General features: G+C 46.1%; 1 protein-coding gene across 1 annotated transcript; it reads right to left on the bottom strand.

The window, feature by feature from the left end:
* Positions 1 to 593: 593 nt before the first annotated feature.
* On the bottom strand, positions 594 to 23,536 carry GPR173 (G protein-coupled receptor 173). Its single transcript, XM_044235630.1, has 2 exons — positions 23,155 to 23,536; positions 594 to 3,433 (listed from the first exon to the last, which is right to left on the bottom strand). The coding sequence occupies exon 2, from the start codon at positions 3,334 to 3,336 to the stop codon at positions 2,215 to 2,217; it is 1,122 nt and encodes a 373-aa protein (XP_044091565.1). The 5' UTR covers positions 3,337 to 3,433; positions 23,155 to 23,536; the 3' UTR covers positions 594 to 2,214.
* Between the last annotated feature and the right edge of the window lie 398 nt (positions 23,537 to 23,934).

The following is a 23,934-nucleotide window of genomic DNA, read 5'->3' on the forward strand; positions in this document are numbered from 1 at the left end:
CAGGAGTTGGATGGTACCCAGGGCGCTCCAGGCTATGGAAGAGATAGGGTTCTCAAGTATCCTGTCCTCCATGTTCAGAGCCTGGGCCAAAGGAGTAAGATTTTACAAGATGGGAGTCTACCCTCTTGCTGCATACATATGTATGGCTCTAAAATTCTATTCTTCGACCACTCTACTTCTTACTGCAGGCGAATACTCTAGTTTGTCTCCTTTCAATTAGGTGCATACGTGTGTGTGTGTGTGTGTGTGTGTGTGTGTGTGCCATATGTCTCCACATACAGCATTTGCTCACATGTGTGCACCAGGCAGTGATGCCTCCCACACAAAGTCCACAGACACAGTCCCACTTGACCATACCTCCCCACATGTGGTCATGCAGACAGGACACACACACACACACACACACACACACACACAGAGTCAGAAAGAGAAGACATCCATTGTTCTTTTCAGTTTTCCATTTACAAAATCCAATGGTGAATCCAGGCAGATAGAAAAAAGAAATGGAGGAAAACCCTCCAGAATATACCCTACCTACCCCCACCCCTGTGGTTCCCCCCCACCCCACTCCCTGGGAAAGGCACCCCCATCACTATCACTGAGAGAACAGGTACCCTCCACCCCAGCCTCTCAGCCACTCTGGCCTGCCTTTCCAGGGCCACTCCACAGCTAGGCTCATTAATGTCTCTCCTGCCTAGAGTGCCCTCCCCATTCCTCTTGGGTCAAGGCTTCCCCAATTCTGGGGCTGTCTTGGGGGTAGGGAAAGAGCTTAGGACAACAGCTTCTATCAGGAAGGGAAAGGAGGATAGATAAATACAGATCTCCCCCTCCCCCAGGAAATGGGAGAGGAGGGATAAAGAATCTGGGCAAGGCCAGGCAAAAGAATGCCAGCTTGGCTCACCAGTCCATAAGAACTGGCAGTGATGTGAGCCCAGAGTGGACTCTGCCCTGGGAGGGAGGCTTGGGCTCTCCCACCTGGAGAATCTGGCTGCAGTCTGCTCCATTTTGGGTGGAGGGAAGAAGAGGGAGAAGGGCTGTTCTGGGAAAGGAAGTTGGGGGCTGAGGTCCCAGAAGGCCTAGGGCTACCAAGAGGGGCTTGAGACAGACCCCCGAGGCTTGAAGGGGACCAAACAAGGTCAGATAGGAATGGACTCCAGTCCACAGTGCCTTGGAGCTTATGCCATCCCCCAACTTTTCATCCTCAGAAGAACAGTGTGAACCCAGGAGACAATTCTGGGGCCGAGTTCTGCTCTGACCCAGGCACTGGGATCCAGTTACTCTGGGGAGTTTTGCTCTCTTCCTACACTTCCCTGGGGGAATGCACCTGCCTATATGGCACCCATATCAACCCTAGTGAGGCTGGAGTGGATTTCCATCCTCAGGAAGAAGAGTTGGGGACTGGGGATCCAGGAGGCAGCTCGAAAGAATGCAGCCAAGCTCGGGTCTCTTCAACTCGATGCGTGCAGCTCACATCCCATTCTTCACCTAGCATGGACCCATCCCAGAGGTCCTTCTCCCTCCCCTCCTGGCTTCTAGAACAGATGCTCAAGAAACACTTGGGAGGTCTGGACATGGTGGGGAGGGAGAGGAAATCAGGCTTGGGACCAGGGTTAGCTTAAAACAACATCGCACACAACATAGCAATTAAACGTCTCTGCTCCTGGGGGACCCAGCACCCTCTTTGGTCCCTGTTGTCAGCAGATAAATTTCTCCCTCAACATCCTGCCCTTGCTAAAGGACTCGGAAGGGAAGGGTGCATGGGAGCAGAGGGGGCAATAAGAGCTCTGGAAGTCTATTTTACAGAACAAATTTCCCCCTTCTGGACAATGTCAGAAGGAGAGACATTAAAGCAAGAAAGCCCGTCTCCTCAGCTGTTAGTAGAAAGACCTGCATTTTCAGTCTTAATTTCTTTTTCTGAATTGTCACTTCTGAGAAAGGAAGAGAGAGAAGGGGGGGAAGGAGAGAGATTGTAGAAGTGGAGAAGGAGGCAGTGGAGACAGGCCCCACAATTAGAAAAGCCTCTTTTCTAGTCCCCCACCACAGTCTCCAACCCTGGGGAGGTGTTGGCAAAGATGCCTAGATTCTGAGTGGTTCAAGGGGCTAGGGCTGGAGCTCAGAAAGAAAGGCTCCTATATGGGGCCCACCCTTCCCTTACTGCTGGCTCCATTATGGTAGCCATGACCATCTCCCTGCCTGTCTGTCTACCAGCTTGCTTCACATAACACAGTAGGGTTCTCTGGGAGCCGGGGCACCTCCTGTGCCCCAGCAGGGGGCGTGAGTCCTCAGGCACTTCTTGAGGTCCTTGTTGAGCAGGAAGCAGACGATCGGGTTGACAGCAGCCTGGGCGAAGCTCATCCAAACAGCAGTGGCCAGGTAACGGTGGGGCACGGCACAGGCTTTCACAAACACTCGCCAATAGCAGGCCACAATGTAGGGTGACCAGAGGAGCAAGAAGAGCAGTGTGATCGCGTAGAACATACGGCCCAGCTGCTTTTCACCCTTGACCTCGTCCATGCCCAGCAGCCGCCGGCTGGCTGCGTGCCCATTCTGCCTAATACCCAGCAGGGTTGGTGGCATGGGCCCACGGCCAAAGCCAGCGATCCAGTTGGCAGCAGCCTGGCCGGTGGCCCCAGGACCATGGAATGTCCAGTTCTGGCTGATGGCTGGCACCATCTGCACTGGCTTCATCTTGCGGTGACGATACTCGAAGAGGAGCAGCTTGCCATAGACAGCATGTGTAGCTGCCATGAGCACAGCCAACATAAGCATGAAGCCCAGCGTGTCATTGGCCTTGAAGTAGCGATGCTCAAAGATGCACTGGTCCTCCTCACGGATAAATTTGTAGGTGCCCACATCAAAGACGGGTGGGAAGGCCATGGCCACAGATAGGGTCCAGGCCATGCAGATGACAGCTGCGCATGTCCAGAGTGTCATGCGCTTGGCGTAGAAGCGGTGGTGGGCGATGGCCATGTAGCGGGTGACGCTGATGCAGAACAGCATGAAGGCCGCATGGAAGCAAAAGAGCACGGCCATAAAGGCCACAATTTTGCAGCTGAGTGCACTGAAGGTCCATGAGGAGCCGTGGCGCACAGAAGCCAGCACAAAGGGGAAGCAGACGGCAGAGCGTATGCCGTCGGCCAGGCACAGGTCCAGCAGAAAGTAATAAGGAGCCTTGTGCAGGGCACGCTCCTTGAGCACCAGCAGCGACAAGATGGCGTTGCCCGCCAGGCTTACACACATGATCAGTCCCAGCAGCACCAGCTTCACATAAGCTGATGCTGATGGCGGGGACAGTGCGCCGCTCACCTCTTCGGGCTCTCCAGTTGTGTTGGCCATACTGAGGGGCAGGGGCTGCTCCCAGCCCTATGGGATCAGCCAGTCTGGTATTCGATGGGTCCTGGGGGACTCCATCAGTTGTCCTGCTGGGCTGCACCTGCAAATGGGGATAATGGTGGAGACACAGACATAGAGAGACAGAGAGATGATGGCAGGAGAGAGCCAGAGAGAAAAACCCAGACAGAGGCACAGAGAGAGAGGCAAGAAAGGATAGAACGAAATGAAAATGGTGACAAAGATATAAATGGATACAAATTGAGAGGCAAATGTGGGGATGAGAATGAGCAGAGATAAGAAGAAACAGAATCAGAAAGACAGGGAGAGAGGGAAAGGAAGGAGAGAGAGAGAGAGAGAGATGGGGGGGAAGATAGAAAGAAACACAAGGAAAAGAGACAGAGAGATACAGATGGAAAGGTGAGGAAGAAATAGAAAGGGCAGTGTTAGTGGGTCTACATGGTCTCCACACTTATTCCCCAGCTGGTATCAGGTCCTGCCCCTGGCCCACTCCTGCTCCTGCTCCTACCCCCTTCTTGCTGGGTGAGGAGGCTGTTTCACCTCTCTGGATATTCTCCTTTACCTGTTTCCTCCATTGGTGGGTCTGTGGGGCAGGGGTGTTGGTGCAGCTCTTCTCCCCCTTTGCAAAGCCCTAAGGTTATGTTCTTCAAACTTTTTTGACTGCTACCCATAGTAAGACAAACATTTTACATTACAACCTCGTACACATACACATACGTGCACACATAACTGAACCAAAAGTTTCACAAAACACGACTGACCCTCTGTGTAATGTACTCCGTTAGTTCTCTTCTATTTCACGATTTTTTGTTAATGCTGGTAGCCAGCCATTAAATGAGCTTTCTTATTCATGATCAGGAATGCACTTAGCATGCTCAAGAAAGAGTGGGAAGACCAGTGTGGTTGGAAAAGGTCAGGCAGGGGAGACAGTGGTATAAAGTAGGGAGGGGTCTGGATCCAGATTGTACAGGGCTGTGGGCCATGACACGGACTTGGTTTGTTTGTTTGTCTGTTTTTTAAAGATTTTATTTATTTGACAGAGTGAGACACAGCGAGAGAGGGAACACAAGCAGGGGGAGTGGGAGAGGGAGAAGCAGGCTTCCTGCTGAGCAGGGAGCCTGATGCAGGGCTTGATCCCAGGACCCTGGGATCATGACCTGACCTAAGCCGAAGGCAGACACTTAACGACTGAGCCACCCAGGCCCCCCGGACTTGGGTTTTTATTTTAAGTGGGGGAGGGAGTATTGTGACTATAAAGATGTGAGTGTGCTTGTGTGCATTCATTCATTGAAAAACGATTTACTGAGCATCTACTTGTGCCAGCCACTAGGGCCGCAGCTGTGAACCAGATAAAAAAGGACCCCTGCCCTTACGGAGCTGATATTCTAATTGATAAAGAAGACATACAGGTGGAGTATAGTAGGCCAGATGATGATAAGTTCCTAAAAAGAAAAGTAAAGGAGGGAAAGGGGTTAGGAAGTCCTAGGGGTGGAGGAGGTCTACTTTTAGATGAAATGGACAGGGAAGGCTTCATGGAGGAGGTGTCATCTAAGCAAAGACTTAAAGAAGGTGAGAGTGAGCCATGTGGGTATTGGAGAAAAGAGAAGTCTAGGTAGAGGAAACAGCTAGCACAAATGCCCCAAGGTGGAATCACACGTGGTGTATTTGGGGAAGAGCAAGGAGACCACTACTCCTGGAACAGAGTGAGTGATCAAAAAGCAGTGGGCGGTAAGGTCAGAAAGGTGGTGAGGCCAGATCATGGAGGCCATGATGAGGACTTTTACTTTGAATGAGATGAGAGCCAAGGGAGCAGAGGTGAGGTGTGATATGACTTGGGGTTGAAAAGGATCCCCCTTGTTGGTATGAGGAGCACAAACCAGGTGGGGCAAAGGATGAAGTAGGGAGACTACATAAGAGACTCCTACAGTAATTCAGGTGAGAATCAACAACACTCTGTGACCCTTGCCCTGCTTTATTTTTCTTCGTAGAACTTACCTCTTCTAATGCATTATATAATTTACTTAAAATTCGGTTTATTGTCTGCCTCTCCCTATTAGAATGAAAGCTCCACAGGTCGGGGATTAGAGACTCAGACACTCTCTTCTAGAAGAGCAGTGCATAGCACAGTAGGCCCTCAGTCAAAGGCTGTCAGATCAGTTGGTTGAGGGACTAAAACAGCTGGTGGCTCAGGGAGGGCTGCCTGGAGGCATCCCGGTAGGATTTGCTGAAAAAGCAGCCTGGGCAGTACAGGAGTGAGAGGGCACAGGCAAGGCTTGGTGGCAGGAGGTGGAGGGCAGGAGGGCTTCTGGTGTGTTTGGACCGGGGGCAGGGGGGCAAGGAGTGTGATGATGTAACATGGTAGGTTCCAAAGGGAAGGCAGCAAGCTGGAGAAGCTCAGACCTTTGCGGGCTGGGTTGGGCTTGAGATTGAGGGACACGGGGCTGAGTGGAACCTTTCTACCTTCTCTCTCCCAGGAAGTCACCCCTTGGTATTTTTTCCCAGATTGCTCCAACATGGCCTGCCACAGCCACCTGGAGCCAAGCTTTTTCATGGCACCCTGGTCTCAGACACAGTGCCAAAAAGCCATGAGAAGATGCTAAGGCAGGGGCTTGGGAGAAGTGGGTTTCGTGGGTCCCCTTTCAGCCCCCTCAAGGCCTGATAGCTCCCACAGAACTGTAGACCAGCTGACAGCTGGGTGCGCGTAAATGTGTACACACACACACACACACACACACACACACTCACTCCTCAGCCTTGAGGGGAAGCAGGGGGAAAGGATTAGGGACAGAGAGATTGAATATAAAAGAGAATCAGAGAAGCACGCAGAGAGTGACAGAAGAGAGATGTTTGTGAGAAAGAGACTGAGACATAGGAGGGAGAAGGGGAAAAATAAACAGAGAAAGGGAACAGTACTTCCACACAAACAGGAAAAGACAGAAATAGAGACAAAGGAGGAAGAAGAGTGAGGGGAAAAAAGAGAGAGACACACATAGAGCATGAAAGAAGAAAAATAGAGACAGAAAAGTAGAGACAGAGAGAGAGAAAAAGAGAGACATAGAAGGAGAGAGAAAGAAAGAGAAGAAAGTGAGAGAGACAAAAGGAGAGAGGGAAGAAGGGAAGGAGAAAGAGAGAGACAAAGAGGGAGAGATAGGCGAGGGATAATGCCAGGAAAGAGAAGAGAGAGAAAAAGAGACGGGTTGGGAAAGAGGCAGAGATAGAGACAGAGAGAAGCAGAAATAAAGATAGAGAGGGAGACACAGAGAAACACACTAAGATCCAGAAGGTGGATAATTTGTAGCCCAGAGTCTCAGGGAAAGCAAACCAAAGCAAACACACACTAAAATGAAATAAAACAACACAAAACAATAGCAAACGAACAAAATCCTGGTGTTGCCTAGAAAGCTGGGGCGACTCTACAAGTGAGGAGAGGGTTCTAAGCAGACTGGCAGCCACAGCTTAGGCCCATCCTAGGCTAAAAGTGTGAGCAGATGCAAACACATACACACTTGCCTATGCCCCGACGCCCTAAGAAAGATATGCAGACAACTACACACACGCTCACACAGACACATAGGATCCTGTTGTGGAGACCTACGGACAACAACCGGCTCACACACAGGGACATCACCTCACACGCACATGCACATGCACAGGCACACACCGTATATGTTCTTCCACAGACAGAGTATAACCTGCCTAAATGCCAGGGCATCATCCTCAACATAGGCATTACTGCCCCCTATGGGACACCTTGGAAATCTGCAGGAGCATTTTTGGTTGCCACAAGGCTGGGGTGCAGGATGTACTTCTAACATTTAGGGGTCCAGAGCAAGGATGCTGGCCATCCAGTGATGTGTGGGGCGGTTCTACACACTCAGCATATGTCCCGAATCCCCTAGGACTTTGGGTTTGTAATGAACTGAAACCTGAATCTAAGAACTCTATTTCACAAAATTCCCCCTAGTTTAATATATCCTGAATTATTCAGGAAAATAGCTGTCAGCTAAGTCCAGAGGAGACTGCACTTTGTTTGGGAAAGCACTTTCTTTGAGTTGTTAACTATTTCGGAAAATATCACCCCTAGGCCTCTGCCTGTCATTTTCCTGCACTTTGAGCAAAAGGGGCAACTTTTTGGTTTTTCCCCTTCCAAATCCACCTTTACTCATAAGATGTTACAAGCCTCTAACTACCTTATTGAATTTCCTGAGGAGTTTCATGCTCAAAGCTTCACATATCAAAATACAAATTACTACCTTATAAATCAAAACTTTCCTTTAATGAATTTTTTTGGTATTAGAGCTCAGAAAATATGCATATCATATGAAATACTATATGGATTTTCTTTTGAAATTATATGTGCAGAGAGATTATATTATCTAAGAACTTCATGTTTATATAGTAAATGGGTGTTACAAAATATGGTATGTAAAATAGGGTGTTAGGTATGAGGGGGCTGAGAACTGCTCATATACACAGACACACTCAGACACATACACATGTGCAATGGCTCATAAACCCACAATTGTAACTCCCCTAACACACATACATACATACACACACAGATGAACACTCAAATCCTGATAGATACACATATGCAAACCTACTCACACAGAGACTCATATATACAATCTACCTAATTATTTAAATTCTCTCGCATAATCAGAAAAACTTCTGTGACACAGGCATGTACACAGTGCATACCTATATCATCACATACAAAAACTGTTACACAATAATACTCAAAGTCACTTACATATGTCGCCATACTCACATGCACTTGAAACTCGGCACATGCACACACACACGTATGTACACACAGACAGAATCCCCCTCAGATATCCATAGATATATTTGCATAGAGAAAAAAACAGACAAGCAAAAACTGTTCATATATACACACACATACATACTCTAACACACAGAGGCCAACTAATCCAAACCCTTTCACATAATTTAGGCACACTCACCAAAAGACAAGTACATCCTGGCACAGGTACATAGATACCCATTCGTATACATACTCACTTGTGCAGAGAAGTATACCAGCTCCAATACACACACACACACACACACACACACACACCCTTGCAATGTGCAAGCACAACCAACCGCAAATAGAAAAACCGCCCCTGTGTACAAACACCCTGCAACAGGTCTATACACAGAGACAAACCCTCACACATGCACATACCAGCCAACTCCTTCAGGCACAGGTGGAAACATTAGCAGAGCTGCTTGACTCACAGCAGGGAACCAGACCAAGAGAGGCTCTAGGGGGTCAAAGGGAGGTTGTAAATGTTTGGATCGCTTCTTGCTGAAACATCCCAGATAGTCTGATTATTACTTTGATTGCCACTCTTTGATCAGTGAGGTTTTCTGGTTTTGCCTATACATGTACAACACCTGTTTTTCTTTTTAATTTGACCTTATTTAAACTTTTTCACAACTTCTTTTCTATAAAAATAGTTGCATGACAGTTATTATTATTAATTTTATAGAGTTGCATATATAAAGAGAATATAACAATTTTGTTAATTGCCCTGATTGTTCTTCTTTTATAAAAAAAAAAACTTTTTCCTCCTAAAACATTTCAGATATAAAAAAATAGAAAGAGGGATGCCTGGGAGGCTCAGTTGATTAAGCGTCTGCCTCCGGCCCAGATCATGATCCCAGGGTCCTGGGATGGAGCCCCATGTCGGGCTCCTTGCTCAGCAGGAAGCCTGCTTCTCCCACTGCCTGCTGCTCTCCATGCCTGTGCTCTCTCTTTCTGACAAATAAATAAAATCTTAAAAAGAAAAAAAAGTAGAAAGAGTCCTGTAATGAATTTCAGTGCACCCATTGCCCAGATTCACTAATGATCAACCCTTAGGATCTTGTTTTGCCTATAACCTCACCCACTTCCCCCACTTCCAGAGTATTCAGAAGCATATTATACCATTCATCCATAACTCTATTGTGGTGTTTCGAAAAGGACTCTTTTAAAAATGTTACAATGTAATTTTTATTATTTCTTCGTTTATTTACTGATTAACTTGTGATTGGCTTTTAGTATTAAAAATTAGCAAAATCTGATTATTGGTGGGATTTCATAATTTATTTCATAATAAATTATTACCTTTTGTTTTAGGTAAAAACATTTGTCAATAAAAGAATAAAGCCTGACTGTGGTTGTATTGAATTGACCCAGTAAAGGGAAACCCAAACTTTAAGGCTTTGTTTCCAAAATGCTGTTCTCTTAAGAATGCAGGAGACCTCAAATTGTTTTTGTATTTAAATCAGTTTTCAGAAGTCACTAGTATCTGCTGACCCCTTCAATACTTCATATTCAAGTAGACTTAATTTTTTTTAAAGATTTTATTTATTTATTTGACAGACAGAGATCACAAGTAGGCAGAGAGGCAGGCAGAGAGGGAGGAGGAAGCAGGCTCCCCACTGAGCAGAGAGCCCAATGCGGGGTTCGATCCCAGGACCCCGGGATCATGACCTGAGCTGAAGGCAGAGGCTTTAACCCACTGAGCCACACAGGCACCCTCAAGTAGACTTAATTTTTAAGATATTTCTTTTCCCATCAAAATGGATTTTATAATTAAAGCTGGAAAATCAGGAGACTCACAAGACAAACACAGTCTCCCCTCCAAAAACTCCAGGCTGTCCCTGATTTCAGCAGTTTAATAAGGATTGTATGAAATTTGGACCCAGCTCCCAAATAAGCCCTCTCATCCGCCATCTGTGTGTCCAGTTTGTGTGGAATAGTTATCAAAAGAAACTTCGCACTCGGTGTTATGTGCAACTGATAAATTGTTGAACACTACATCTGAGACTAACGATGTACTGTAGGTTGGCTAACTGAATTTAAATTAAAAAGATTTTTAAAAAGAAACTTTATTTCCTAGTAGGCTATGTTGGCCAACTGGCCATGAAGCACTCTGACAAAGAGAAATATTTGGACTTTTAGAAAGCATCTGAAAATGCAAATTAAGAAATCTGACTCTTTTATGAGATGGGTTAGAACATTCTTTTTTCTTTTTTTAAAAAAGATTTTATTTATTTATTTGACAGACAGAGATCACAAGTAGGCAGAGAGCCAGGCAGAGAGAGAGGAAGGGAAGCAGGCTCCCTGCTGAGCAGAGAGCCCGATGCAGGGCTCTATCCCAGGACCCTGGGACCATGACCCAAGCTGAAGGCAGAGGCTTTAACCCACTGAGCCACCCAGGCGCCCCCTTCTTTTCTCTTTTTAATTTGGGTTAGAAAATTCTTAGATAGAGCTTAACCAGCTAGTGACAGGATTGCGTGATTAACAAGCAAAGCTAAAATGCCCCTTCCAGTAGTATCTCAGCGTTCTGCCAGGAACGTTCTAGTAGTCTGCCGGGAAATTGTGCACATCATGTTTGTGACCAATGAAGTAAAAAGATAGGAAAGAGGTCACTTTCAATTATTGCTATTAGGAGACACAGTGATGATGGGTCAAAGGACACTGAAATGACACTAACTCAGAAGACTGATGAATCAAAAGGGTTTTCATTTTATATTGATGCATCTCTAAATATTGATTAATTGTGCTCAATTCATAGTACTGGTCAGAGAGCCTGAAGAGAAATGCAAGAAACACTAAAATAAGTTGAAATATTCAAGGTTGAAATATTCAACCTTGAATATTTGAAATATTCAAAGTGAATATTCAAGGTTGAAATATTCAAAGTGATACACGAATATTTTCTATTATTATGGAAACTCTGCATTAGTCTGTGGACTGACGCTGCTGTTGATATGGCATGAAGTTTACATCTGGAATTTGTTCTGAAAATGCCAAGATTCATGCACCAAGGAGCACTCACCTATAAAAGTTTACCTATAGGTATAATTTCCACAGTAAATGATGTTAAGTGAATTTGATTAAATCCAAGTTACTACCCACCTGTGTGTTGGATTTCTGTGAAGCCTTGGGATCAGTACACTTTTCTCTATTGTTTTAAACTTAAATGTGTAAGAATTCTATCAAAAATTTATGAGCTAAAAGAAACAAACTGAGGGTTTTGGAGGGGAGGGGTTGTGGGGATGTGTGAGCCTGGTGGTGGGTATTAAGGAGGGCACGTATTGCATGGAGCATTGGGTGTGGTGCATAAACAATGAATCTTGGAACACTGAAAAAAATAAAATTAAATTAAGATGTTAAAAAAGAAAATTATCAGCATTTTTGTGAATGATTCTCATTTGCAGATTTGATGTTCACTCATTTCAACATAAGACTCTGAGCACGTGACTAAAATTACATCAGAAAATTTTAAGACACTCAAAAATATATGAATGTATACTGTCAAGTTTTATGGATTCAAACCCAAACTTCAACTTAGAAATGAGGTCATGTATGGTTCCCTGAGTGAAAATTAGTTGGTGTTATTAAGTTGACAACTAAAAAAGACTTAGTAAGATGAGTAGAGCAATATCTGTGTCTACTTAGGGCAAAAGGTTCATAAATTCTTTTGAAATACTCAAAATGAAAATTTTTGGTTGGATTCAAAATTTATGTGCATTTGTTACAAGAAATTTCAACATCATGTTTGATTGAAAGAAAAAAAGGAAGTGTTAGATTTAAAGAAGGATCCTCTCTTTGAAGCACAAAATTCAAAGACTATGAATTGGGCACCTGGGTAGCTCAGTGGATTGGGCCTCTGCCTCTGCTCAAGTCATGATCTCAGGGTCCTGGGATCGAGTACCGCATTGGGCTCTCTGCTCAGCAGGGAGCCTGCTTCCTTCTCTCTCTTTGCCTGCCCCTCTGCCTATTGTGATCTCTCTCCCTCTCTCTGTCAAATAAACAAGTAAAATACTTTAAAAAAACAAAGACTAGGAATTATCCAAGTTCCGATTATTGATAAGAAAGGAGTTTTAAAAAAAAAAAAACCTCTTTGGCCATTTGCTGCCACCTACTCACGCAAGCAGTTTCCTGTTGGTGGTGATCACCAAGACACAAAAGAGATCATTAGCTCTTTTGAGCATAAAACCTGGGTCTTTGCTTGGCCAGGGCAAAAACAAGTGAGTTACCAAAAGGAGGTAAAACAGAGGGATGAATAAGCAGTTAGTTGTTGCATTTCTTAAGAAAGGTTAGTATGGTGTGAAAGCTTCAGAGAAACCAAAATGGTACCTGATGACCCCAAAGCTGATGCTTTTAAGGTGAGTTTTGCTGACTTGCAGAATCATGTAGCTATGTTTTATACATTCAAGCTAATTACTGAAGACATTAAGGCAAATGGTGTCTCACAACCTCCATGGACTAGGTCTTAACCTTCATCAACAGGCTTTCCAAGGTCAAGAAGTAGCAGGTCACAATAGATGTTTATATCTGTGTCAGAAGTACTAATGGTTGTTTCATTTGGCTTTTGAGGGGGGCGGGGTTACCAAGAAACACAATAAGTTGATGTAGAAGATTGATGCTCAGCACAAACTACTTTACCAAATCATGACAAAAATGTCCTTAAAGGAGTCAAATTACCATAAAATAAAGGCAGTCACGATCAAAGGCTCAGAAGTGGGCATGAAAGCTGACCATTACAAACTTGCATTAGTGAATAAAGGTTAAGTTTCCAGAAGTGAGCTCAGTGTAATATGAAAAAATCCTGAAAATATTTCACTTGAAACTTGTATACAAATTCAATATTTAATAACTCCCCTAAAACTTTGCATTGTTTGTTTTCTTCATCACAATTTGTATAGTGTAAAGAAAATGTTAAGGAATTTCTTTTCACCAAGCCCCAGTACCCCTTAATCTTCTTCAGTTTACTCCAATGTGCCATATAGATATTTCACCTTCTCCGTGTGCCAGATTGGGAGTGCCCTAAAACATTCACATCCAGTTACACTGCATAGACACACCAGTACACATGGACAGAGAAGTGCACACAGGAACACGTGTACATCGAGATTCAAGTTTGCATTCACATCCAGACTTACACCAGCTGATAAGCACAATCAGGTGAATGTGTACTGGTACACCCACACACGCACACACACTCACACACACACACTCCTCTTCTATACAGAAAGTTAGGTATGTGTGTAGGTACCCACCTACCGGCAAATCATGCAAAGATATACAAAACACACACAAACATACACACACACAGATAACCACCCTTCAATAGAAATACAGGCGTAGGCAGAGGAAAACTCACCACGTGCATGGGCACATGCAGACACATACACACACAAACCAAATCGTATGAACCAGGGGCATACGATTATTGATGTGTGGGGCATGGGGCACCTGGATGGCTCCATCAGTTAGGCAACAGACTCTTGATTTCAGCTCAAGTCATGTTCTCAGGGTCATGAGATTGACCCCAACTGGGGCCCTGCGCTGGAGCCTACTTAAGATTCTCTCTCTCCCTCTGCTCCTCCCTCCTTCCCCACTCCCGTATTCTCTCTCTTAAAAAAACAAACAAACAACAAATCATATGGATCTACACTCTTTCAGACACAATCATGCATGCATAGACGTAAAAACTGACATTCACACACAGGGTAGTCCAATTCGTATGCTATAGATCCAGGCTCTCCCCCACCCCAGGCTCTTACATTAAGAGATTATAATCCATGATTTTATGGAATACTACTCAACCATCAAAAAAACATGAAATCTTGCCATTTGCAATGACATGGATGGAACTAGAAGGTATCATGCTAAGAGAAGTAAGTAAATCAGAGAAAGACAATTATCATGTGATCTCACTCATATATGGAATTTAAGAAACAAAACAGAAGATCATAGGGGAAGAGAGAAAAAAATAAAACAAGATGAAATCAGAGGGAGAAGAACCACAAGAAACTCTTAATCATAGGAAACAAACTGAGGTTTGCTGGAGGGGAGAGGAGTGGGGGGATAGTGTAACTGGTGATGGACATTAAGGAGGGCACAGGGTGTAATGAGCACCAGGTATTATATAAGACTGATGAACCACTGACCTCCAACTATGAAACCAATAATACATTATTGGTATTATTGGTAAACCAATAATACATAGTAATACACTAATTAATTGAATTTAAACAAAAAATTTTTTAAAATCCACTGTTTTATACAAACGTTGCCCTGGTACACATACATTATACACACAGTATGCTCACACATACTGGCATATGGCTCAGGTTCACTGCCACACACACAGAGGCAGGCAGGCATAGACAGAGCAATGCAGACCCACACATACACAGCCACATAATCACCAATGCTTATAAACACAGACAGACACAAATCCTCAGATGCACACACTATGCATTCACTTATACAACACGGACATACATCCTAGTACACGGTCATATGGACAGAATCATTTATACACATACATCATCATCATCATTACCATCATCATATATAAACCTGGATATTAACCCTCCTACATGTATAGACTCAACAAAGATTCACACGTACACATTTACATTCTGACTACTACAAACCTGCTTACATATTCAGATAAAAACATACTGGTGGGGCGCCTGGGTGGCTCAGATGGTTAAACATCTGCCTTCGGCTCAGGTCATGATCCCAGGGTCCTGGGATTGAGCCCCACATCGGGCTCCCTGCCCAGCAGGGAGTTTTCTTCCTCCCCCTCTGCCTCTCCCTGTGCTTGTGCTCTCTGTCTCTGTCTCTGTATCTCTGTCAAATGAATAAATTAAAAAAAATACTGGTGTGTGTGCACACATATGCAGCATACCAGCAACCCAGATAACATCTGCACTCACAGGGACACACATCACCACAGATACAAATGTGTGCATTCATACACCCAGATGTACACTGGGAAATACAGATGTGTGGCCAAATCCCCTCCACTGACCTCCTAGATACATACTTCCTTTCTTACGCACTCATGGTTTTATATACACACTGGGACATGTATAAGTATAAAGCCAATTTTATGTACAAAAACACTCACATACACAGAATCTGCTCACTTACTTATGCATACACATGGATACAGAGAATGGGGCAAATACGCACATAGAAATGACTCTGTTGCACTTGCAGATGGACACAGACTGTTACTTACACACCAGGTATGTGCAATAATTGTAGTACTAGGTAACACCTCATATGGCGCAGAGGACTTACTGTGTGCCAGGCACTGTCCTAAGCCCTTTTCAAATATTAACTCATCTGATCTATGATGATAGATAGTATTATTACCCTTACTTTACAAATAAGAAACTGGGGCTTAATTGAGATTAGGTGCCTTGCCCAAAGCCCCACAGCTAATAAATGGCAGAACCAGGATGCAAATCCCAGAGCCTGGCTCCAGAGACCTTGTCCACTGAACTTACATGGAGAAACACACTCACCTCACACACACGAACAGATTCACACCACTCTAGCACAAACCCATGCACACACAAGCTGCATACCAACATACATGGCTACCAATAGACACACCTATGTAAGCACATACACAAAAAGGAATGTGCTCACATTTACAGACACTCTAGCAGAGGCATATATGCCCTAGGAAAGATGTACATGTTCCTACACACACCTACAATCACACACCCCACCCAGACACACCCACACTATCAAACACACAAAACACCCAGATACACCAGCCACGAACCATCTGGATAAACCCACACTCACATGCAGAGACACCCACATTCTCAGATACATTCCCCACCCAAATACACCCAAACACTCTCATACACACTATGAAGATATACTCACATGCACACACCCTCACCCAGATACACTCACACACCCCACACAGATTGACCTATATACTCTCTTTCACATGCCACCCAGCCATGGGTGGCCAGAGAGAAACCCACACTTCTTGGTTAGTTACACCCACACTCACACCCCGACCCAGATAGGTGCACATTCTCTTTCTTACACACACCATTCCAACACACCCACTTCCACACACATACCCAATACTGATACAGCCACACTCTCACACACATCCCATCCTCATATACACACACCTCAATACACTTACATTCACAGCCATCCCACCCAGCTGCAGCCACACTTATGCAAACTCCCAACTCAGTACACCCACACTCTAATACGCAATATTTAGAGATGCTCAAACCCACAGACATCCCTAACCTAGAGCCCTCATATTTGACCCAGCCATACCTACAGTCTCTTTCACACATGGTATCAAGACACACACCCACAATGACATGCACACCATTCAAAGGCACAACACTTACCCACAGCCAACCCGGATACTCACACTCACAAATTCCCAACCAAGTATGTTTGCACATACGGATACCTGCACATTATCCAGAGATACCTGTTCACACACAAATCCTATCCATATACACGCATATTTTCTCTTGTACTCTCTTTCTGTCTCACACAGCCCAACCCAGATACATCCACCCTCTAAAACATATATACACCATCCAGATTCATCCCAAACAGACCATTGAGATACACACACACACATCAACCAGATATGCTCTACTACCATCTAAATACATAATACATCTGCATTCACATACACACATCCCACTCAGATATATCCAACTCTTACACAGGCCATCCATTTATCCCACCCCAAACACTCCACTGCCCAGCTACATCCCTGCTCTCATCCCCTCCACACCATTCAGATGTACTCAGACTCCAAAACACGCTTTCCATCCAGATGTGTCCCCCAAACTCTCACATATCCCATCCAATTATAAACACCCTCACACACATATCCACACCCGGATACATGACCAAAGCTCTTACAACACACCACCCAGATATGCCTTACTACACATTCCACCACCCAAAAACACCTGTTCTTTCACCCACCCACCATTTAGATACACTCATATTAAAACACACTCCACCCAAATGATACCCCCACACTGTCTCACACACAGCCCACATGTACCACTACAGTCTCTCACACACCATCCAAATATATCCACATCTCACACAAATGATGTCCAGATACACTCACTCATAACCCCCAACCCAGTTACACCCAAACACTTACAACCATCCAGCTACACCTACACATTCCTCCCACCAGATACATCTATGCTGTCACACGCCCAACACGCTCAGAATCACCTACACTCTTTTACACATACACACAATCCAGATCCCTCTCTCTTAAACACCTGATAGTGTTTAAACACCACAATACCCACACTCCACACACACAATGCAGATACACCCATACTCTCTCACACCTGTGATACACACATCTCATCCACATACACACCCACACACCATCCATAGATACTCCAATCATATATACGCTCACACACATACCCCATCATCACCCAGATGTGCCCAAATTCTCTCTCTTATGCACACACACCTTCTAGATATATTCTGTCACACATTTCCACTGCCTAATAGACCTATATGCTCACCCACCTAGAAAACTTCCAGATAGACCCATACTTTTTTTTAAAAGATTTTATTTATTTATTTGACAGAGAGAGAGAGAGAGAGAGAGAGAGATCACAAGTAGGCAGAGAGGCAGGCAGAGAGAGAGAGAGGGGGAAACAGGCTCCCTGCTGAGCAGAGAGCCCGGTGCGGGGCTCGATCCCGGGAACCTGAGATCATGACCTGAGCCGAAGGCAGAGGCTTAACCCACTGAGCCACACAGGCGCCCCAAGATAGACCCATACTTAAATGCTCCCACGCAATTACACCTCTACTCCTTCGTGTACACACTCTACCCAGAAACACCCACAATCTCTCTTAACACAACACAGATACATCTACATTATAAAACACATACATCATCCAACACCCCCCACTCTCTCTTGCACCACTCAGATACACCCATACCCACATACTCCTTAAAAACACACAGCCTCACACATATTCCCACCCAGCCATACTGTAACTCTCATGCTATCTTCCACCCAAATAGACTAATGTTCTTATAGCATCTCACAAATGCACCATTTACATGCACCTACACTCACCCCTCCAAAATATAGCCAAATGTCTCACATACATATCTTACCCAGACTCTAACATACACAGAACCTAGATCCCTTCCCTCCCTCCCTGTCCCTCTCTTTTCCCCTCATTCTCTCATTCTCTTACCAAATATACCACCTTCTACACACACACACACACACACACACACACCATAGTCTACCCAGATATACCTTCAGTTATACATACACATTGACATCTAGATTTCTGCCTGGATGGCATAATTTGGGTGCTCTCTGTGAAAACCATTTGCCAAACTTAGACACAACAGTGCCATTTTGTTCTGGGCCTCCAAGAGTGGGGGGATGGGAAGGGAGGTCTTTGGGTTTCAAGAAATCCGTTTCTAAAAGGTCACAGGCCCCCTTCCCTAGGAGGGGAAGCCATGATTGGTTCCTACTTCTTGGGTGTGAATGATGACAAGAGTTATCCTGAGACACCCACTCCCCAACTGTCCCACAAAAGCCCAGCACATGGTTGAGGGCAGGGAACCCCCAGAAGAGGGTCATGGATTACTCAGGTGTTATAGCTTGCCATCCTGTAGAACATCTACACAGAGCTGATATGGTCTAGCAGGGTGTCACTGAGTCTTAGGCTTGCACAAATAAATGATGGGGTGTACACACAGTATCACACAGACTTGTAAGCACCCTCCTCTATCACTCCCTCAGGTATTAGACCTATCTGCATAGGTCCAATGCCAAATGTCTCTCTCTTACATATGGACCATCAGACCAGCACATGTACAAATACCTACACTTATTTCCACACATAGGCACACCCACAGCAATGCACACTCACACAGCACTTGGTCCCACATCTGCACACCCATTTACTCTCAAACATAGACATACAGGCATCGCATACATTCACATGACATAACGCCCACGAATGACACACATTCACTCACAAACACAGGTATACATACAGGCATACTTCCACATGTCCATGGACAGCCAGACTGGACATCACACTCAATGAGACAATGAACAAACATGACACCCAGAGGTGAGCTCCCAAATGTATACACACACACACCCCTAGATGTGACCACATAAGCATTTTCACACACTCACATATGCACAGGGTACTCCTGTACATCAACACCCAGATGTGTACCCGCACGTTAATGAGACTATGTATTCGTATACGAACATTGTGATACACATAGACATACACATACACCAGGGCATGTATTCCTATGAGCATACTCACACGCACACAGACATGTACATCATTCATTCCTATATGCACACAACCAGACTTGGAGATGCAAATGTACTTAGAAAACACACTCACACAATCATAATAAGAATGCATGCCACGTGTATTCAACACATGTTCATACACCCCTATGAGAAGCTATGCAAACAAATGAAGATTCATTTATACTTAAATTCTCAGATAGACTTGGACACAAAGCTCTGTTCACACACATGTACACATGGAAGAACTTGTACATCTGCACAAGAATTGGTAACACTTAGCACATACACATGGCAAAGACATACACACACATCCACAAATGTATGTATGGCATGTATATACATTCACTTACACAGCTCTATGACATACGCTCCAGAATAAATACAAACACATATATACAAATAATTAGAACTGCATAAACTGGTCCATTCACCCACCTGTACAGTCAGAGTGGCACACACAGGCATATTCACACACACACACACACACACACACACTTAGATGTATGAACACATGGGCAAGTATAAAGACATGTTCACACTAATGCACACACAGACAGATGTTCACACATACTAGCATATATATACACATGTACACTAATGATCACTGACAGGCATGTCTACACAGACACATTTACACTTGTATTCAGAAATTCAGACAAAACACATTGAGATATGTGCACCAGGTATCATGAAATCTAGCTACTCATGCATACCACAACCAGACTTGCACTCACACATAACAGTGTACCCACAAACACAACTGGACATGTACCCAAATGCATTCTTTCACCTATGCACATAGCCTTTTGTGAATATATACACAGGCACAGACCCACCCTCACAGCCATAACTATACAGAATCAAATGTGTACACATGGGCATACCCACAAAAGATGTTTTCTTGCACAAAATATGTATGCACACATTGCTCCCCACCCACACAATTAGTTCTCATTATATGAGGGTGATCATCTACACTAACATTTCCCTAATCAGATGTGAACCCATAGGTCTGCCTACAGACCTATGTACTCAAACACACACGCGTGCGCACACACACACACACAAACAGACATATACACAATTGAAAATGCTGGAGAATCCACATGGACATCCACAAATGGACCTACTCATACACTTACATTACTGACACGCCCACACAGAAGCATACTGACACACACATACATGCATGGACACACAGACACACACACACCCTTACACTCACAAACACACCATTTAGATATACCTACACTCGTGTGCACACATAGATACAAACAAATGTACACAGATACAGCTAGATGTTCACCTAATTGGGCATGCATACCCAGATATTCTGAAACCCTCATACTCATATGCATATAACCAGAATGGACACCCAAAGACAAATTGATACACGCACGTATACAACTAAACATTCAACAGGCCTGTTGGCTCACAGAAGCACAATCTTACTCAGCCTCAGAATCAAACATGCCCATTTGCTCACCCAGACAGACATGCAAAGTCATACCCACTCCCCTGCACACACAAGCCTACCCAGACACTCACACACTTGCACACGCCACCGTGTGGTCTGGTCCACAGATGACTCATATACATCCACAATTCCCATGGACAGACACATAGTCACAGACTGCACACGTTCAGTTACACATATATACCCACTCTCAGGCCCAGATGCCTCCAAACCACAGGCTAGGTCCTCTCCCTTACACAACAAATACTTCTTCAGAAAAGTCTACACTATACCCCAAAGCCCACCCCTTCCAAACCTCACCACAAGGTCTTTTGGATCTCAGACTTTCCCCTCCCCCTCCTCCTCCCTCAGCCCTGAGGACCTTCCTCCAGCCACCCACCCCTCATTCAATGTTCCACCACATCTCCACACCCAGAAACCAGACAGCAGACCCCACTGCCCTCCGCCAATCCAGGCTGTAGGTTAGCAAATCCCTGGGACCCGTACTCCCATGGGTCTGGTTGCTGCATGGGCCACACCCCAGCTCTACCCAAAGCTCTGCGATCTCAGAAGCTTCAGCCTTGGCACTGCCAACCACTGACCACAGGCCCAACTCTTGCCAAGTCTCCCCTCGACAGGGAGACGCCTACATCACCAAGGCCAGGAATGCTGCAGGCTGCAAGCCAGGCCTCTGCTAGCTCATGGGAGCTTAAGCCTGTGTGTGTGTGTGTGTGTGTGTGTGTGTGTACATGCACGCGCATGCTCACATGCATGCATGTGCGTGTGTGTGTGTGTTCACACACACAGGGGCAAGTACAGGGAAAGGAGACTGGAGTGGAATGGGGGTGGGAGGCTCTGCCCATAGCCACCACTTATCACTACCTACAAAGAAAGAGTGACAATATCGAGCTGCTCCTGCCTCCCTTCCACTCCCCAGCCCCCATTTGCCTACCTGCTGTCCTCTCTAGATCTCTGCCAAGACCTTGGAGAAGAGGGACCAGTTCCTCCTCCAAATAATCAATAACAATATTAATCATGAATAATCAACAATATCGACCATGAGCTTTGCTGATATCGTTTCAGGGCTACTACTAAGCACATCCTTTATTTGCATGCACCAACTCATTTAATCACCACACGTGCCCATGACTGGAAGGGTTACCTGTCTCTTTGACAGATGGGAAAACTGAGGTTCAATAAATGGCACATTCTCACTAAAGTTGCAGAGCTAGGAGCTGGGCGAAGTGTCCCAGGAGAATCCACGTTCTCCGCGTATTGGGCTTTCTTGCCCTTCCAGACACAGGGATCACTGGCCACTGTGCACAAGGCCATAAGATCTGGGGGTCCCAAACACAACATGGACATGTGAAACAGACATAGAGAGCCTTGGATGGAAGCTGGGGCCCCCACTGTGGCTCCTGCAGGTTGTGTGGTATGGTCCTGGCCCCCACAGGGCCATCAAGCAGCCCAGGGCCTGGAAGTGCTTCCCATCCCCACCCCACTTTCCCTATGGTGGCTTCCTCCCCCTAGCTGGGAAGCACAGCAGTATCTTCAGTGGGGATCGAGCAAAGTCTGTGCTACCTGTGCGGAGAGACAGGGAAAAGTAAAAAGGAAGGGAAGCAGGGAGGGAGGGAAGAAGGAAAGAAAGACTGGGGGGTGGTCTTTTGGGATCTGCTTCTCCCGTCATGTCTACCCACCTGCCTGCTCACACACACAGACAGAAACACACATACCCTGCATGCAGACCAAGGAACCTGGAGGAGAGTGGAGGAGGAGGGAGAGGGAGAGGAGGCAGCTGCAGGAGGCTGAGCCTACCCAGGGTGCAGGCATTGAGGAGACTCCCATGCATGCCTTCCATAGCTAGCACACACAGGAATATTAACACAGCCTCATGCCCCAACGCAACCACAATGATAAAGACAGACCCTGTGTGGGGAGTGGGGAAACAGGTGGTAGTTCCCTTTCTCATGGGACATTTGGGATTGGGGAAGATGGAGGTGGCTAGAGGACTCTCCAGGCTTGGGTCTCCAAATAGTCCTTGTGATGGAGCGGGGACCGGGAGTGGGGGACACACTAACCGAGTGAGAGAGAGACAGAGAGCATGGCAGTGATGGAGACTCTGAAATATGTGTGGGGAGACAGAAGAGAAATCTAAGCCCCCCCCCAATCCTTGTGGAGGGATGCTGATTACTTACCTGGACTCTCTCAGCAGGGCTGTCTTGGAATCCAGGTAGGGGGCTCAAGCAGTCTCAGCCAGGATAAATCACAGCCCAGGCCACATTGTGGGACCCTCAGTGATCTGGCGGCCAGTGACACTCCTGCTTCTGTTGCCGTGGATACAGCAGCCGGGCTGGTCTAAAACGCAGACATCAGGGGGAGCAGGCACCGAAGGGGTGCACCGGGCAGGGCTGGGGACGCTGGGGAACACCAAGTGGGCAGCACACAGCCTTGGGGTGCCCAGCTAGCTGGCAAGTGAGGGTCCAGGCAGGTGCTTCCCCCACTACACACTCCCACCCCCATCTTGGATGCCTCCGCCAAGCTGGGAGGGGGGCCAGGGCTGGTCCCTGCTACCCGTCTGCCCGCCTGGCTGCCGGTCCCCCTCCCCCAGCCACCCCCCAGTCTGCCTGCTGGCCGCCGCCTTTTGTCCTCAGAAGACACGGTCCCCGCGGGGCCTCTGCCAAGCCTCTAGCAGATGCTCAGGGGCCAGGGCTCCTCTCTGGGAGCACTCTGGCCATGGCCTGGGAGAGCCCCATGTTGGGGGGCTCTCATCCAGGCTCACCCCGCTTCCCAGGCCTGGCGGGGATGGGGAAGAGGTGCAGGTCCACAGCCAGAGGCAGCAGCAGAGGTGGTGTTGGGGAGGGGATGGACGCCAGAAAGAGGGGGTGGGGTGGGTAGAGAGGCTGGCCTGATAGCAGTGTCCGGGGTTTTAGATCCGGGTTGAGGAGGGTGGCTCAGAGCATCCAAGGGGGGGTCCT

Source organism: Neovison vison, chromosome X (assembly GCF_020171115.1).
Source record: "Neovison vison isolate M4711 chromosome X, ASM_NN_V1, whole genome shotgun sequence".
Classification (NCBI taxonomy): Eukaryota; Metazoa; Chordata; class Mammalia; order Carnivora; family Mustelidae; genus Neogale; species Neogale vison.